This window comes from Somniosus microcephalus, chromosome 11, assembly GCF_052327205.1.
Source record: "Somniosus microcephalus isolate GS21.2 chromosome 11, FLI_Smic_1.0, whole genome shotgun sequence".
Lineage (NCBI taxonomy): Eukaryota > Metazoa > Chordata > Chondrichthyes > Squaliformes > Somniosidae > Somniosus > Somniosus microcephalus.
The window spans coordinates 148,237,769-148,255,256 of record NC_140997.1 but is presented as its reverse complement, the minus strand read 5'-3'; the positions used below and the strand labels follow the sequence as shown (position 1 = coordinate 148,255,256).

Sequence of the window (17,488 nt, the reverse complement as noted above, 5' to 3'; positions counted from 1 at the left end):
CAAGGGTCAAGGATGTCTCAGAGCGGCTGCAGAACATCTTGGAAGGGGAGGGTGAACAGCCAGTTGTCGTGGTGCATATAGGCACCAACGATATAGGTAAAAAGCGGGATGAGGTCCTAAAAGCGGAATATAGGAAGTTAGGAGGTAAATTAAAAAATAGGACCTCAAAGGTAGTAATCTCAGGATTGCTACCAGTGCCACGTGCTAGTCAGAGTAGAAATAGAAGGATATTTCAGATGAATACGTGGCTAGAGGAATGGTGCAAGGGGGAGGGATTCAAGTTCCTGGGACATTGGAACCGGTTCTGGGGGAGGTGGGACCAGTTCAAACGTGATGGTTTGCACCTGGGCAGGGTTTAAACTAAAATGGCAGGGGGTTGGGAACCTCAGCAGGGAGACAGAGGAAAGGGAAACAAGGATAAAAGCAAAAGATAGGAAGGAGAAAAACCAAAAGTGTCCGTCAGAGAAATCAACGGTTTAAATCAAACGTGGCCACAGTAAATAATAATTCTAATAGGTCTAAGAGCGTTAAAAAGACAAGCCTGAAGGCTTTGTGTCTTAATGCGAGGAGCATTCGTAATAAGGAGGATGAATTGGCTGCGCAAATAGAGGTAAACGAACATGATTTGGTTGGGATTACGGAAACGTGGCTCAAGGATGGCCAAGGCTGGGAACTCAACATCCAGGGGTATTTGATATTCAGGAAAGATAGGCAAAAAGGAAAGGGAGGTGGGGTAGCATTACTGGTTGAAGAAGGGATTAACACAATTGTAAGGAAGGATATTAGCTCTGATGAGGTGGAATCTGTATGGGTAGAATTGAGAAATACTAAGGGGCAGAAAACGTTAGTGGGAGTGGTATAAGGACCTCCAAACAGTAATGCAGAGGTTGGGGATGCCATTAAAAGGGAAATTAAAGAAGCGTGCAATAAGAGCACAGCAGTCATCATGGGTGACTTTAATCTACATATAGATTGGGCTAACCAAATTAGTAACAATACTGTGGAGGAGGAATTCCTGGAGTGTTTACGGGATGGTTTCCTGGACCAATATGTCGAGGAACCAACTAGAGATCAGGCCATCTTAGACTGGGTATTATGTAACGAGAAAGGATTAATTAGCAATCTTGTTATACAAGGCCCCTTGGGTCGGAGCGATCATAATATGATCAAATTCTTCATTAAGACGGAGAATGAAGTAGTTGACTCAGAGACTAGGGTCCTAAATTTAAATAAAGGAAACTACGATGGTCTGAGGTGCGAGTTGGGTAGGATTGATTGGGGAATGTCACTCAAAGGGTTGACGGTGGATAGGCAATGGCAAACATTCAAAGACCGACTGGATGAACTACAGGATTTGTTCATCCCAGTTTGGCATAAAAATAAAACAAAAAAGGTGACTCAACCATGGATAACAAGGGAAATTAGGGATAGCATAATATCCAAGGAGACGACATATAAATTGGCCAGAAAAAGCAATAATCCTGAGGATTGGGAGCAGTTTAGGATTCAACAAAGGAGGACAAAGGGATTAATTAAGAAGGGGAAAATAGAATATGAGAGTAAGCTTTCAGGGAACATAAAAACTGACTGTAAAAGCTTTTACAGATATGTGAAGAGAAAAAGATTGGTGAAGTCAAGTGTAGGTCCCTTGCAGTCAGAATCAGGGCAATTTATAATGGGGAACAAAGAAATGGCTGACCAACTAAATACATATTTTGGTTCTGTCTTCACAAAGGAGGACACAAATAACCTCCCAGAGATGCCGGGGAACATAGGGTCTGATGAAAGGGTGGAACTGAAAGAAATCAGTATTTGTAGGGAAATGGTGTTAGGAAAATTGATGGGACTGAAGGCCGATAAATCCCCAGGGCCTGATAATCTACATCCTGTGGTACTTAAGGAAGTGGCCCTAGAAATAGTAGATGCATTGCTGGTCATCTTTCAGAATTCGATAGACTCTGGGACAGTACCCATGGATTGGAGGGTAGCTAATGTTACCCCACTATTCAAAAAAGGTGGTAGAGAAAAAGTGGGGAATTATAGACCGGTAAGCCTGACATCGGTAGTGGGGAAAATGCTAGAGTCTATTATAAAAGATGTAATAGCAGAGCACTTGGAAAGCAGTGACAGGATTGGACAAAGTAAACATGGATTTACAAAAGGTAAATCGTGCTTGACTAATCTGCTGGAATTTTTTGAGGATGTAACTGGTAAAATAGATAAGGGAGAACCAGTGGATGTGGTGTATTTGGACTTTCAGAAGGCTTTCGATAAGGTCCCACATAAGAGATTAGCGTGCAAAATTATGGCACATGGGATTGGGGGCAAGGTATTGACTTGGATAGAGAACTGGTTGGCGGATAGAAAGCAAAGAGTTGGAATAAACGGGTCGTTTTCCGAGTGGCAGGCAGTGACTAGTGGGGTACCGCAAGGATCGGTCCTAGGACCCCAGCTGTTCACAATATACATTAATGATCTGGACGAGGAAATTGGATGTAATATTTCCAAATTTGCAGACGACACAAAGCTGGGTGGGAGGGTATGCTGTGAGGAGGATGTCGTGAAACTCCAGTACGATTTGGACAGGTTGGGTGATTGGGCAGAAACATGGCAAATGCAGTATAATGTGGATAAATGTGAGGTTATCCACTTTGGTGGCAAAAACAGGAAGGCAGATTATTATTTGAATGGCAATAGATTGGGAGAAGGGGAAGTGCAGAGAGACCTGGGTGTTATTGTGCACCAGTCGCTGAAGGTAAGCATGCAGGTGCAGCAGGCGGTTAAGAAGGCAAATGGTATGTTGGCCTTCGTAGCAAGAGGGTTCGAGTACAGGAACAAGGATGTCTTGCTGCAATTGCACAGGGCCTTGGTGAGACCGCACCTCGAGTATTGTGTGCAGTTTTGGTCGCCTTATCTGAGGAAGGACGGTTCTTGTCATGGAAGGAGTGCAGCGAAAATTCACCAGGCTGATACCTGGGATGGCAGGAATGACGTACGAGGAGAGATTGTGTCGATTGGGCTTATACTCACTGGAGTTTAGAAGACTGAGAGGGGATCTCATCGAAACCTATAAAATTCTGTCAGGCCTGGACAGACTAGATGCAGGAAGGATGTTTCCGATGGCCGGGGAGTCCAGAACCAGGGGTCATAGTCTAAGGATAAGGGGTAAGCCATTTAGGACAGAGATGAGGAGGAATTTCTTCACCCAGAGAGTGGTGAACCTGTGGAATTCTCTGTCACAGAGGGTGGTGAAGGTCAGTTCATTAAATATATTCAAGAAGGACTTGGATATATTTCTTAAGGCTAAAGGGATCAAGGGATATGGGGAGAAGGCAGGGACAGGGTGTGATGAAATATTCCATTCATCACTCATCAGTATTTCTCTGCCTGTGACTGTGGTTGGTTTCAGTTTCATTTCCATTGTATTGTACTGTGTGTAGGGCTCCGCCCATACCTGGCTCCTATGTAAGCTGGCCCAGCCTGCAGCACATCCAGTACGGCAGACCTCTGGATGGAAGATACATTCTCCTCTGTGTGTTATCTTCTAAGTCAATAAAATTGATGTGCCTCAATAAATCCGAGACTCGATGTTAGCGAAACAAAACAAGGCTTTTATTGACTTAGAAGGTAACACACAGAAGAGAATGTATCTTCCATCCAGAGGTCTGCCGTACTGGATGTGCTGCAGGCTGGGCCAGCTTACATAGGAGCCAGGTATGGGCGGAGCCCATATTGACTTAATTTTCAACACAATGGATCAACTCTTGAAACCCGAACGTTTGGATTTGGACCAGCATGCTTCGGACGCATCGGCACGCTTCGGACACTGGTTTATGTGTATGGAATTCTTCCTGGACAATTCCGCAGCCGTCAAAGACGCTACGGACGCTGCGAGTATGAAACTCGGAATTCTGCGGAATTGGGTAAGCCACCGGGTTTACCCCCTCATCCAAGACGCCGACACGTACCCGGCCGCCTGCGACATCTTAAAGGCGCATTACCAGCAACCTACGAATGAGGTGTATGCTAGGCATCTGCTCGCTACTCGCGCACAGCGACCTGGGGAATCGGTGGAGGAGTTCCTAGGCACCCTGAAAACGCTTGGCAAAGACTGCAAGTGCCAAGATGTAAAAGCCGCAGTGTACACTGACTAGCTTGTTCGCGATGCCTTTATCACAGGCCTCAGCTCCACTTACATCCGGCAGAGACTGCTGGAAAAAACGGGATTGGACCTGAAACAGGCTGCGGACACAGCACGATCCCTGGATGTGGCCCAGAGAAACTCGGACGCCTACTCTTCAGCCCGCGCCGTCCACGCTGCCACGTGTGCACCAAGGGCGCCGCCATCTTGGAAGGCATCTTCCCCGCCCGGCAGCCCGACACCGTCGGGGCCCCGCTCTCCCCCCAGAAGCCCTACGACAGCCGCGACGCGTCGGGGACCCAACTGCTACTTCTGCGGGCAGCCGAAGCACACCAGAAACCTGTGCCCGGCGAAAGGTACCACCTGCTTTAAGTGCGGTAAGGGGCACTTCGGGAAGGTCTGCAGAGGGAACCCCGCCGGAAAACCCGCCACCGCCGCGTGTGCGCCGTGGGAGCGGCCATCTTGCCCGACCTCGTGGGGTCCGCCATCTTGTGAGCAGACAGCGTGGACACCATCTTGTCTCGATCAGGGCCCGACAGTGGCATCGGTCACAGTGGACCAGACCAGGCCGCACCCGCTATCCAAATCAATGGTGGACATCGAGGTAAACGGGTGCAGGGTTAAATGTTTAATTGACAGTGGAAGCACGGAGAGTTTTATCCACCCTGAACTGGTACAACAACTCTCCCGAAAGGTGGTCCCTACTCGGGGTACCAGCTCTATGGCTGATAAAACCCAGACATCGACCATTATGGGTTACTGCACGGTACAATTGTCCGTTAACGGAACTGTATACGACAATTTTAAAGTATTAATCATGAAGAATCTATGTGCGAGCGTGATCTTGGGCCTGGATTTCCAGTGCTACCACCAAAGCATCACGCTCAATTACGGTGGGTCCCAGCCGCCCCTCACAGTGTGCGGTCTGGCTACCCTGAAGGTAAAGCCGCCTTCGCTATTCGCGAACCTTACCCCTAACTGCCGGCCAATAGCGACCAAAAGCAGGAGGTACAGCTGGGAGGACAGGCGGTTTATCGCGACCGAGGTAGACAGGCCCCTGAAAGAGCGCATTATTGAACGCAGCAATAGCCCGTGGCGCGCCCAAGTGGTGATGGTAAGGGGTAGCGAGAAGAAACGGATGGTGATCGACTATAGCCAAACGATCAACAGGTACACCCAACTAGACGCCTACCCGCTACCCCGCATATCAGAAATGGTGAACCAAATCGCCCAATACCGGGTGTTCTCCACCATCGACCTCAAGTCAGCGTACCACCAGCTCCCTATCAGACCAGCGGACCGCCCGTACACCACCTTCGAGGCGAACGGACGCCTCTACCAATTCCTCAGAGTCCCCTTTGGGGTGACGAATGGGGTCTCAGTCTTCCAGAGGGAGATGGACCGCATGGTCGATGACCACCACTTGCAGGCAACCTTCCCCTACCTCGACAACGTCACCATCTGCGGTCACAACCAGCAGGATCACGACTCGAACCTCGAGAGGTTCCTGAAAACCGCACAAAAACTCAACCTCACCTACAACGAGGACAAGTGCGTTTACAACACCACGCGCCTCTGCATACCAAGCAGCGTGGTGGAGAATGGGGAAATCGGACCAGACCCCGACCGATTGCGCCCCCTACGGGAGCTGCCCCTGCCCAACACTCCCAAAGCCCTGAAAAAGTGCCTGGGGTTATTTTCTTATTATTCCCAATGGGTCCCCAACTACTCCGACAAAGCCCGCCCCCTCTTGAAAGCATCCTCTTTTCCGCTCTCTGCTGAGGCCCATGCCGCCTTCAAAAGCATTAAGCAGGATATTGAGCGGGCCACGCTACAGGCAGTGGACGAGAACACTCCCTTTCAAGTGGAAAGTGATGCGTCTGACTTTGCCTTGGCGGCCACCCTCAACCAGGCGGGGCGGCCCGTAGCTTTCTTCTCGAGGACCCTCCAAGGGCCCGAGATCAGACACTCCTCTGTAGAAAAGGAGGCCCAAGCCATCGTGGAGGCAGTGCGCCACTACCTAGCCGGCAAACACTTCACCCTACTTACCGACCAGCGGTCGGTAGCGTTTATGTTCAATAATAAACAGAGGGGGAAGATTAAGAATGATAAGATTCTTAGGTGGCGGATCGAGCTCTCCACCTTTGATTATGACATCATTTACCGGCCAGGGGCCCTTAACGAATCCCCCGACGCCCTCTCACGAGGGATGTGTGCCAGCGCCACCGGGGATCGGCTACAGACCCTCCACAATGACCTCTGCCACCCAGGGGTCACGCGGCTGTTCCACTTCATAAAGTCCCGCAACTTACCCTACTCGATTGAGGAAGTTCGGTCCCTGACCAGGAACTGTCGCACTTGCGCTGAGTGCAAGCCTCGGTTCTACCGCCCAGATAGAGCCCACTTAATCAAAGCTACACGGCCCTTTGAGCAGCTCAGCTTAGATTTCAAGGGCCCCCTCCCGTCCGTCGACCGCAATGTTTACTTTCTGAACATTGTGGACGAATACTCTCGTTTCCCATTCGCCTTCCCCTGCCCAGACATGACCAGCGCCACGGTCATTAAATGCCTCAACAGCCTGTTCTGCCTGTTCGGTATGCCGAGCTACATCCATACGGATAGGGGGGCGTCCTTCATGAGTGAAGAGCTACGCCAGTACATGCTGTCCAGGGGGATTGCCACGAGCCGTACCACCAGCTACAACCCCCGGGGTAACGGTCAAGTGGAGCGAGAGAACGGGACAGTATGGAAAGCAGTCACTCTAGCTCTAAGGACCAAAGGCCTCCCTATCTCCCGCTGGCAGGAAGTCCTCCCAGATGTGCTCCATTCGATACGGTCGCTATTGTGTACTGCCACTAATGCCACGCCTCACGAGCGAATGTTTGTCTTTCCCCGGAAATCCACCTCAGGCGTATCCATGCCGTCATGGCTCTCCACCCCAGGTCCGGTATTCGTGCGAAGGCATGTGAGGGGCCACAAGACGGACCCTCTCGTGGAGTCAGTGCACCTACTCCACGCCAACCCCCAATACGCGTATGTCCGGCACGCCGACGGAAGGGAGGACACCGTGTCCATAAAAGACGTCGCCCCAGCCGGTAACGACAACAACCACGACAACAGCAGCAACAACGACCGCAGCAACTCTTACCCACCCACTACTCTTTCATCACCCCCGGAAGAACATCGACCAACGGTACCCCCACCAACTACCCCTTCAACAACCCTGGCGGCACCCCCGGCAGAGACCCATGAGGCCACCGGGGACATCCAGCCGACACCTGCGGCACCACAACAGCCACGTCGGTCGCAGAGGACTATCAAACCCCCGAACAGACTAAATCTATAGAAGGGGTGAATGTGATGAAATATTCCATTCATCAGTATTTCTCTGCCTGTGACTGTGGTTGGTTTCAGTTTCATTTCCATTGTATTGTACTGTGTGTAGGGCTCCGCCCATACCTGGCTCCTATGTAAGCTGGCCCAGCCTGCAGCACATCCAGTACGGCAGACCTCTGGATGGAAGATACATTCTCCTCTGTGTGTTACCTTCTAAGTCAATAAAAGCCTTGTTTTGTTTCGCTAACATCGAGTCTCGGATTTATTGAGGCACATCACAGGGTACTGAATTTGGATGATCAGCCTTGATCTCATTGAATGGCGGAGCAGGCTCGAGGGGCCGAATGGCATACTCCTGCTCCTATCTTATGTTTCATAAGACAGAAAATGCTGGAAATACACGGCAAGTCCATCAGCATCCGTGACGAAAAAATCTAGCTCAGTGTTCTGGACGTAGATCATTCAGACTCTCACTGGCGGCCAGTGCTCCTCTCTGTGCAGGTGCTGAAAGCTGCTGTGTAAATGCAGCATCTCTCCATTGGTTGATTTTCTTTTCATCTCTAACTGTTACTGTCATGTTAACAGGCTGCTGCCCCTTTGTGTGACTCCATTCAGGTTAAAATAAAAAGGATGTATAAATATATATATCCTTTTTATTAATCTGAATGGACTCACACAAAGGGTCAGATGAAGTTTTATTTACACCATGGCCAAAACCCACCCCCCCGAAAGCTGCACTCGTACTTCATTCATCCTGCTCTTCCCAAGTGTGTCGGTGCAATTGTCCATCATGATTTCTGAAGGCAATTCAGTTTGTTATCTGCACTGAAGTGCAATGGAACTGCTGTGTGCCAAGAATACTATTTAACCCCACTCCAAACATTAGGTGCATAATGTATGATCCTGCAAAACCAATACAGAAAGGATTACTTTCAAAGGATTAGACTGAAGGTCAAGTCTATCAACCAATCCTCCGGTTCAAATCTACACATTTCTATTACTCTCACAGAATGGCAAAGAACCAGAGGGAAGATGAGGAGAATTTTGTTTAGGCAGCAAGTCGTTACGATCTGGAATGCACGGCCTCAAAGGTCAGTAGAAGCAGATTCAATAGTAACTTTCAAAAGTAATTGGATAAATACTTCAAATTGAAAAATTTGCAGGGCTATGGGAAAAAGAGCAGGGGAGTGGGATTATTTGGATAGCCCTTTTAAAGAGCCAGCCAAGCACAATGGGCTAAATGGTCTCCTTCTGTGATGTTACGATTCTATGATTTTAAGTTCTTTTTAAATTCGTTCCTAGGATGTGGGCGTCGCTGGCAAGGCCAGCATTTATTGCCCATCCCTAATTGCCCTTGCGAAGGTGGTGGTGAGCTGCCTTCTTGAACCATTGCAGTCCGTGTGGTGAAGGTACTCCCACAGTGCTGTTAGGGAGGGAGTTCCAGCATTTTGACCCAGCGACGATGAAGGAACAGCGATATACTTCTAAGTCAGGATGGTGTGTGACTTGGAGGTGGTGGTGTTCGCATGCGCCTGCTGCCCTGGTCCTTCTAGGTGGTAGAGGTCGTGGGTTTGGGAGGTGCTGCCGAAGAAGCCTTGGCGAGTTGCTGCAGTGCAGCTTGTAAATGGGACACAATGCAACCACGGCAGGGAGTGAATGCTGAAGGTGGTGAATGGGGTGCCAATCAAGCGGGTTGCTTTGTCCTGGATGGTGTCGAGCTTCTTGAGTGTTGTTGGAACTGCACTCATCCAGGCAAGTGGAGAGTATTCCATCACACTCCTGACTTGTGCCTTGTAGATGGTGGAAAGGCTTTGGAGAGTCAGGAGGCGAGGCTCTCGTCACAGAATACCAGTCTGACCTGCTCTTGTTCCCACAGTATTTATGTGGCTGGTCCAGTTAAGTTTCTAGTCAATGGTGACCCCCAGGATGTTGATGGTGGGGGATTTGGCGATGGTAATGCCGTTGAATGTGAAGGGGTGGTGGTTAGACTCTCGCTTGTTGGAGATAGTCATTGCCTGGCATTTGTGTGGCGCGAATGTTACTTGTCACCTATCAGCCCAAGCCTGAATGCCATCCGGGTCTTGGTGCATTTGGGAATGGACTGCTTCATTATCTGAGGAGTTGCGAATGGAACTGAACACTGCAATCATCAGCGAACATCCCCATTTCTGACCCTATGATGGAGGGAAGGTCACTGATGAAGCAGCTGAAGATGGTTGGGCCTAGGACACTGCCCTGAGGAGCTCCTGCAGCAATTACAAAGCATCTACAGCACAGAAACAGGCCATTCCGCCTAACTATGCTAGTGTTTATACTCTACACGAGCCTCCACCCACTCTAATTACCACTTCTTTCCCCGCCCTCATTCAACCCAAGCTAAATTATTCAAGTCCTATTTTTCATTATTGTATCTCATTTACCAAACAGAGCCCATTTGTACAGCAATCCCCTGGCGCTGCCCATTTCAAAGCAATGTTCCATCCAGGTGCATGAAGTGGTATTGGATATTTCGCCACTGCTCTCAAATCTTCATACAAACTCAAAACCAGTTTTTCATTTCATGAAGGTAACAGATTGCAACTTCCAATGCAAGGGTATTTGTTAAATATGTAGCAACCTGAAGGTGGATGTAAAAGAACTCTTGGCCCTATTTCAAAAGAAGAACAGGAGAGTTCTCCAGTGTGTCCTGATTTATGCCTCAACCAACATCACTAAAACAGATTATCTGGTCATCATCACATTGCTGTTTGTGGGACTTTGCTGTGCGCAAATTGGTTGTCTCGTTTCCTACATTACAACAGTGATTGCCCTCCAAAAGTAGTGTATTGTTCAGCCAGTGTACCATGAGATGCAAACACTGTATCCACAATTGCGCACACTTAAAAGTGCACCAGTGTTTAAACGGTGTCGGCCTTCATATATACTTACAAAGGTATTAACATGTAGTGTGTGCATGCCACATGCTCAAGTATAACCATTTACTTTTATGTTCACAATCTTATGTACATTTTCAACAGTCATACTTCACAAACCAAGTCCAGTGAGCAAGTCAAAACCCCAAACCACACCTCAGTGCAAAGCAGCCGATCGCCAACTGCATACTTGCCACTGATCCAATTTTCCCCAGACCATTCCTCAAACTGTGTTTCCGTTTTTTTTTTAATGTTCCTTTCTATCTGCAGTTACACAAGACCTGAGCATCGAGACCGAGAGGGTGTAGAGGGGGGAAGAAAGGGTGCGAACACATCTGGCATAGTTTAATAGGAGCTTAAAACAGCACAGAAATAGATCTTTGCCTGCATTAAATGTTACCCACAAGCTTTTCTCCCTCCCCTTACTTAGCCAAATATGCAATGTCTTGGAAAAATTATGAACATTGGCAACTGTGTTAAGCTTAGAGGTTCATCTTAAAAATACTTCATTAGTTTGAACTCATAATTCTGTGAGAAAGTTAACTGCAATACGCTGCTGTGACCAAATAAGCAGCTATTTGTTGTTGGAAACGTTAACATTTTAAATGTGGCTTGTTAAGAAAAGTAAAACAGGACTGTCACAATATCCAAAAATAACCCTCAGGTGGAATTGCTCCTTTCTCCCTTTAAAAAAGAGGTACAGAATGTGAATAAAACAAAAGTGCACTTCAAAACCTAGACGAATACTGTGTATTGCCAAGAGCCAGAGGGATTGGGTGGGGCGGTCACCTGATTCTTAATGAAAAAGAGAAGGGGACAGCTGAGGAGGAACCACCAGTTGAAAATGAAGGCAGTGGGAGATCAAAGCAGAAGCTGTGAAGTGCTCTGCAGAAAATCAAGAACAGAGCAAAACTCAAATGCCACAACTATTTGGCTCCTATTTCCCACCCTATAAATGTTGCAGATTTAAGGAAAACAGGACTAAGTGGTGTGTTTCACTTATTTACCATCAGTATTCACAATGTGGAGGCCCAGCCAGGACAGCGGCAAGGAGGGCCTTTACACTCAGCAGTCTATCATCAATATGGCCTATCCATTCATGGGGTTTCAATGTGGCCTGCTGCCTTATATGTGGCTCCCATTTTTGACCACCAACAAGGTAAGCCCCATTAGAATCAATTAAAGGACAGCCAGGGGCATGTAGGCTAGCTGCAGCCACCTCTTTTTTCCTTAATGCAGCTGTGGATCTAGAGAATATTGGAGGGGCTAACTAAGGTAAAACCATAAAATATCTGAACGAAGGTAAACTTTTACTTAATTATGTGCACTTGCACTATAATCCACCTACTGCAATGAACATTGACCTAGAATCTTTCAAGAGTTGAGGAGAGTTCAGATTGGGAGAGGAAAAAGAGAAGTCGGACACAGGGAACAAGGGTGGGAACATAGGGAAAGGAGTAGGCCATTCAGCCCATCATTTGAATCTCAATTCCACGTACCCACCTCTGATCCATGTCCCTTGATACTCTGACCCAAGAAAAATCTGTCCATCTCAGTCTTGAAAATTTCAACGCGTGGGACAAGTGAGCAGACACACTATGGCCCGGATTTTCCGTGTAAGTGCCGCACAGATCCCAAATTTAGGCATGGGCTGCGCATGCGCGAAAACCCGGAACTTGCGATCTGCCAAGAATCGCCTTGATGGATTCTACGCATCCCCGGGAAACGGACATTTGCTGGCGGGGAGTTGGGCATCTGCCCGTGGGAAGCCTTCGACTGCAAATTCAGGCCCAATACTTCTTGTATAGGATTGCTCAATTCCAATTTTTCCTTTAGACTTCTAAAATAATGGAAAAATTGGAATCGAAAGTAATAACATCTAAATTAAAAGCATCGTAGCTGGTGAAGATCTAAAGCATTTAGAAAATTGTAATGCAGGGGCCTACATTTAACTAAAAAAATATTAAACCATCTTTGGTCCGTAGTTCAAAATAAGTGACTTGTTCAACACAATATTTCCTTTTTTGTTGGTAGGGCAGGGTTTTAAAAAAAAGTGGGCATGAAATCAAAAATAACAGTCTTTATTAATGGCGAATTAAGAATTAAATATTGGGTTGCACTACCTAATCATACAACTATTCCACCTTCATATAAAAACTAACAGCACATCTGTTTGGCTGTTGAATTTATAACTTATAAAACAGCAGAATGAGAACTCACAGCCCACCTGAACCAGAGTTCCAGTTAATAGATTCAAAAAAGGACTAAATAAAACTGCTGGAGCCCTCTGCAATATTGAAGGTTTGCTGTTTAAGTCTCCTGTACAGTGGGAGAGAGTTGTGCTTCAATTTACCTCATGTCAGTGTTAAAATGACTCACTTCCTTCAATGGGTTTCTAACAGTCTGTGGTAAATTCCAGCTCAGGCCAACATCACAACAGATGTGAACATTACAAATCACAGTGCGACGTCTTTTGCCCTGAACCTCAGGCAAGAATACAACAAGTTCATCCTTTCCATTGTTGCCACAGCTACGCATTCATTCCTTGCAGCCACGAAAAAGGTCAAAGCAGTAACACTGACCACAGTCAAGAGGGCTGCTCTCCATCCTGCCTCAGCGGGGTAATAAACAACATAGCACGTGATTATGTGTAATCAGAAAGTAACTGTTAATATTCGGGGGGTGGGGGGTTCACAACTCTACAAGAGAAAGTCGTCAAAAAGTTACCGTTTCTGGGATGAAGGGGACATCGGCCAGTTACAGGAAAATTATAGCATTTTTTAAAAATTTGCCACAGCAATGACGGGATTTTCTTTTGCTACAGATAATCTTTACCCCAGAGTTTGTCCCTGCTAGATCTTCCCATTTACTAAAGGCACCCAGCTCTGAAACGGGCTACAGCTAACAACTTGGGAGTGATAGTATTCCGTACCTGTAAACTTGTGCTCTGATCAGAGAAGGGAGAGCTGAAGAAAGTTGTTACGATGCTCATGACAGTTTCCGTGACATATCTCTCCAGCACATTGTCAACATGCTTTCGGTCACTGGTGTTGTTGCACACCTGAAAGGTAAGATCCCAAGGACAATGCTGGTTAGTTGCATCTGGACACCAAATCCGAAATAAGACACTGGCACACTTAGCGATTAAGATTTTTTAAGAATTGCTGTGATCTGAAAAGGTCACTGGAGGAGGTGGGGGGGTGCTCTTTAGAAACTGGTTACCAATGGTAAACATAGAGGGGTAGAATTTGTGCAGAGTTTTCCTGATCTCCCACCGTAATGTCAACAGGAACCCTGCAGACGGCGGTTCATGCCGAATCTCCAGGGCTTCGGCCAATCTTCCACTGAAGTTACAGAAGATCGTAGAGAATTCCTGTGGAAATTCCAGGTGCGATTTCTTAAAAATTCCAAAGGTGAAAAGAGCACATTTACATCACCCAAAGTAATCAACGGAACCACTAGACTTGGTATTGAAGACCATGCTCATTGGAATCACTTTGATGTTCAAGTTTAAACCCCAACACTTCCTCCAATCCTAGTCCTCAATTAAGAGCAACAATAAAAGGTAAAAATAATGCCTCATGGTAAAGTTTTTTTTACCCAAGATGCTACCTAGAGACTTATAGGGGTACAGTAGCACAGCGATTATGTTTCTGGACCAGTAATTCAGAGGCCCGGGTTAATAATCCAGATATAGAAGAGTTCAAGTTACACCATGGCGGTTTGAGAATTTGAATTCAGTTGGAAGAAATCTGGAAATTAAAAGCTGCTACCAGTTATGGTGACCATGAAGCTGTCGGATTGTCGTAAAAATCCAACTGGTTCACGAATGTCCTTCAGTGAAGGAGACCTACCGTCCTTACCCGGTGTGGCCTCCAGCCCCACACCAACATGGTTGACTGTCCTCTGAAGCAGCCGAGCAAGCCACTCAGTCGTATCATAGGTGATGGAAAATAAACGCTGGCATGACCAACGATGCCCACATTCCGAGAATCAATAATGCCCTGAAATTTGCGGTCAGTGGCGAAGCGAAGGTGTCCGCTGCCGGCCCCGAAGCAAGCTTCGCACAAGGATCTTGCGATCCCCGGTGTCGAGAACTTCGGGTTTTCCGACCTTCAATTCAAATCAACAGAACTTAATGGGAATCCCCTTGTGCGAACTGCTGCCACGTCAACAGGCTGTCTAAGCAGCCAATCAAAAGGCAGAATTCTCACAGACAGCGAACAAGGAAGATCTTAAAATTCTAAATTTTTACAAATGTTAGAGAGAGCAAAACAAAGATTGGAGCTCTCACATGGGGAAAAGGCAAACCTGAACTAAAGATGGACAATCTTTAAAAAAAAAATTTTTTTTTGAAAAGTTTCTTAAAAATTTTTTTTTAAATTAAAATTGACAAATTTCACACTGCACAAAATTAAAATCAGTTTTCCAGGCCCTTAACATTTGTTTAGCAGTCAATACGCTGTCAACCCCCAGTTATACCTAATCCCCTTGGGTCTAACTTTCAGTGGGGAATTTAACAGCGTCATTACTGCGTAAGAGTCAAAGGTGTCGTCAGTTTCCCTGATTTGGCTGATCACGCAGCTTTCCGGCTCTGTGGGGGGAGGGGCGCACGGCGCAGTCTGTTTCGGAGCTGTCAATGACTGACCGCAACTTCAGGATTTCCGCTCGTGCCAAATCCCGAAGTTGCGGTCAGTTTCAAAGATGGAATGACAGCGAACGCCACCAGTTCACTGTCATCGGGACCGCAAATTCCGTGCCAATAATTAAAAAATGACTGGCCCTTTATACAATTGCTGGGACAAGAAATGGCTTCAGGTTTACAAATAAAGGCCCCCGAGATTCTCCCAGTCTGTTGCTGTAAATCCAGTGGGAGATCGTTGGAACCCCCCAAGGAGGGGTTGTAAATGGCTGAAAACAGGAGAACCCCCTTGGAGTTTCAGGGCCATAAAATATTAAACTTACTTCCATCTCTTTGGTCCACTAACAGTACAATGGAGGAGTAAAATAGTTAAGTATTTGGATCTCATGCTCCTCTCTGATGCATTCAGATGTTAGAATGTGGAACTTAATACCACATGGAGTAGTTGAGACAAATAGCAGAGATGCATTTAAGGGGAAGCTAGGTAAACAAATGAGGGAGAAAGGAATAGAAAGATACACTGATAGGGTGAGATGAATTAGGGTGGGAGGAGACTCGTGTAGCATAAATACCGGCATTGACCGGTGGGCCCAAATGGTGTGTTTCTGCATTGTCGACTCAACATAATATTAAATCTGATACCATGTTGGGCAAGACATTCAGATCATCAACTGGGACACATCACCTGACCTGGGCACTCAGGCTGCCAGAAATTCAAAGCACTCTGGCACAATTAACGGTCAATTCATGTTTTTCAAAGTAAACAAAAAAAGGATGAGGGGAGTGGACATCACTTCAATTAGTCATGATGCCAAGACTGGTTGGCATAAGAGAAGATATTCTAATCCAAGCACAGACTGGTGGGCACCAACTGTATAGTTTTCCCACCTGCTGGATCAAAAGGGGGCGGACTCCACTAATTCTTCTGGAATCAACCCAAGTGCAATATTTTCAACGAGCTCCCTTCATGATGCCCATTGGGAGTTCTCCAATTCTCTGGTGGGATACACAGTGCTTCTGCAGGAAGGTCACCCACCTTAAAAGGGTGATGGTATGTGTGTTGAAATGTTTATTTGCCTCCTCCTCCAAAAGAGAGGTGGCGCAGTATCAAACAGGGCAAAATTTAAAACACTTCTGTGGAAGTATTATTACAGTGAGTGTGGCAGAACATAACGTAAGAAATAGGAGGAGTAGGCCATTTGGCCCTTCGAGCCTGCTCCACCATTCAACAAGATCATGGCTGATCTTCGATCTCATCTCCACTTTCCTGCACTATCCCCATATCTCTTAATTCCCTTAGCTGCCAAAAATCCATTGACCTCTGCCTTGAATATACCCAACAACTGAGCATCCACAGCTCTCTGGGGTAGAGAATTCCAAAAAGATTCATAACCCTTTCAGTGAAGAAATTTCTCCCCATCTCGGTCCTAAATGGCCGACCCCTTATTCTGTGACTGTGACCCCTTGTTCTAGATTCCCCAGCCAGGGGAAACATTTTTCCAGCATTAACTCTGTCAAGCCCCCTTAAGAATTTAATATGTTTCAATTAGGTCATCTCTCATTCTTCTAAACTCTAGGGAATATAGGCCTAGTCTACTCAATCTCTCCTCATAAGGCAATCCCCTCATCCCAGGAACCAGGCCAGTGAACCTTAGCTGCACTCCCGCTAAGACAAATAGTCTTTCCTTAGGTAAGGAGACCAGAACTGCACACAGTACTCCAGGTGTGGTTTCACCAATGTCCTGTATAATTGTAGCACGACTTAAAAGTTAACATACCATTTGCTTTCTTAATTGCTTGCTGTACCTGTATGTTAACTTTCTATGATTCATGTACAAGGACACCCAGGTCCCTCTGAATGTAAACAGTCTCTCACCATTCAAAAAATATTCCGTTTTTTTGTTTTTCCTACCGAAGTGGATAACTTCACACTTCCCCACATTGTATTCCATTTGCCATGTTCTTGCCCACTCAGTCAAACTGTCTATATCTCTCTGCAGCCTCCTCACAGCTTACTTTCCCACCTAACTTTGTATCATCAGCAAATTTGGATATATTACATTCAGTCCCTTCATCTAAGTCATTAATATAGACTGTAAATAGCTGAGGCTCAAGCACTGATCCTTGCGGTACCCCACTAGTTACAGCCTGCCAACCCAAAAAAGTCTTGTTTATTCCTACTCTCTGTTTTCTGTCCATTAACCAATCCTCAATCCATGCCAATATAATACACAAAATTAGGACTCCTGGGATTGGGAGTAATAACCTTTTCTGTGGCACCTTATCAAATGCTTTTTGAAAATCCAAATACACTACATTCACTGGTTCCCCCTTATCCATCCTATTAGAAACATCTTCAAAAAAACTCTAACAGATTTGTCAAACACAATTTCCCTTTCATAAAACCATGTTGGCTCTGCCTAATCATACAGACTATCCTTTATCCAAAAACCTTGG

General features: G+C 46.5%; 1 protein-coding gene across 1 annotated transcript in view; it reads right to left on the bottom strand.

Annotated features, from left to right (window-relative positions):
• Positions 1 to 17,488, bottom strand: part of LOC147110942 (inositol 1,4,5-trisphosphate-gated calcium channel ITPR1-like) — a 509,662-nt gene that overhangs the window by 249,195 nt on the left and 242,979 nt on the right. The window contains exon 34 of the mRNA XM_085999984.1: positions 13,322 to 13,450. Coding sequence (XP_085856110.1) covers positions 13,322 to 13,450 — 129 coding nt within the window. The remainder of the gene's footprint in view (positions 1 to 13,321; positions 13,451 to 17,488) is intronic.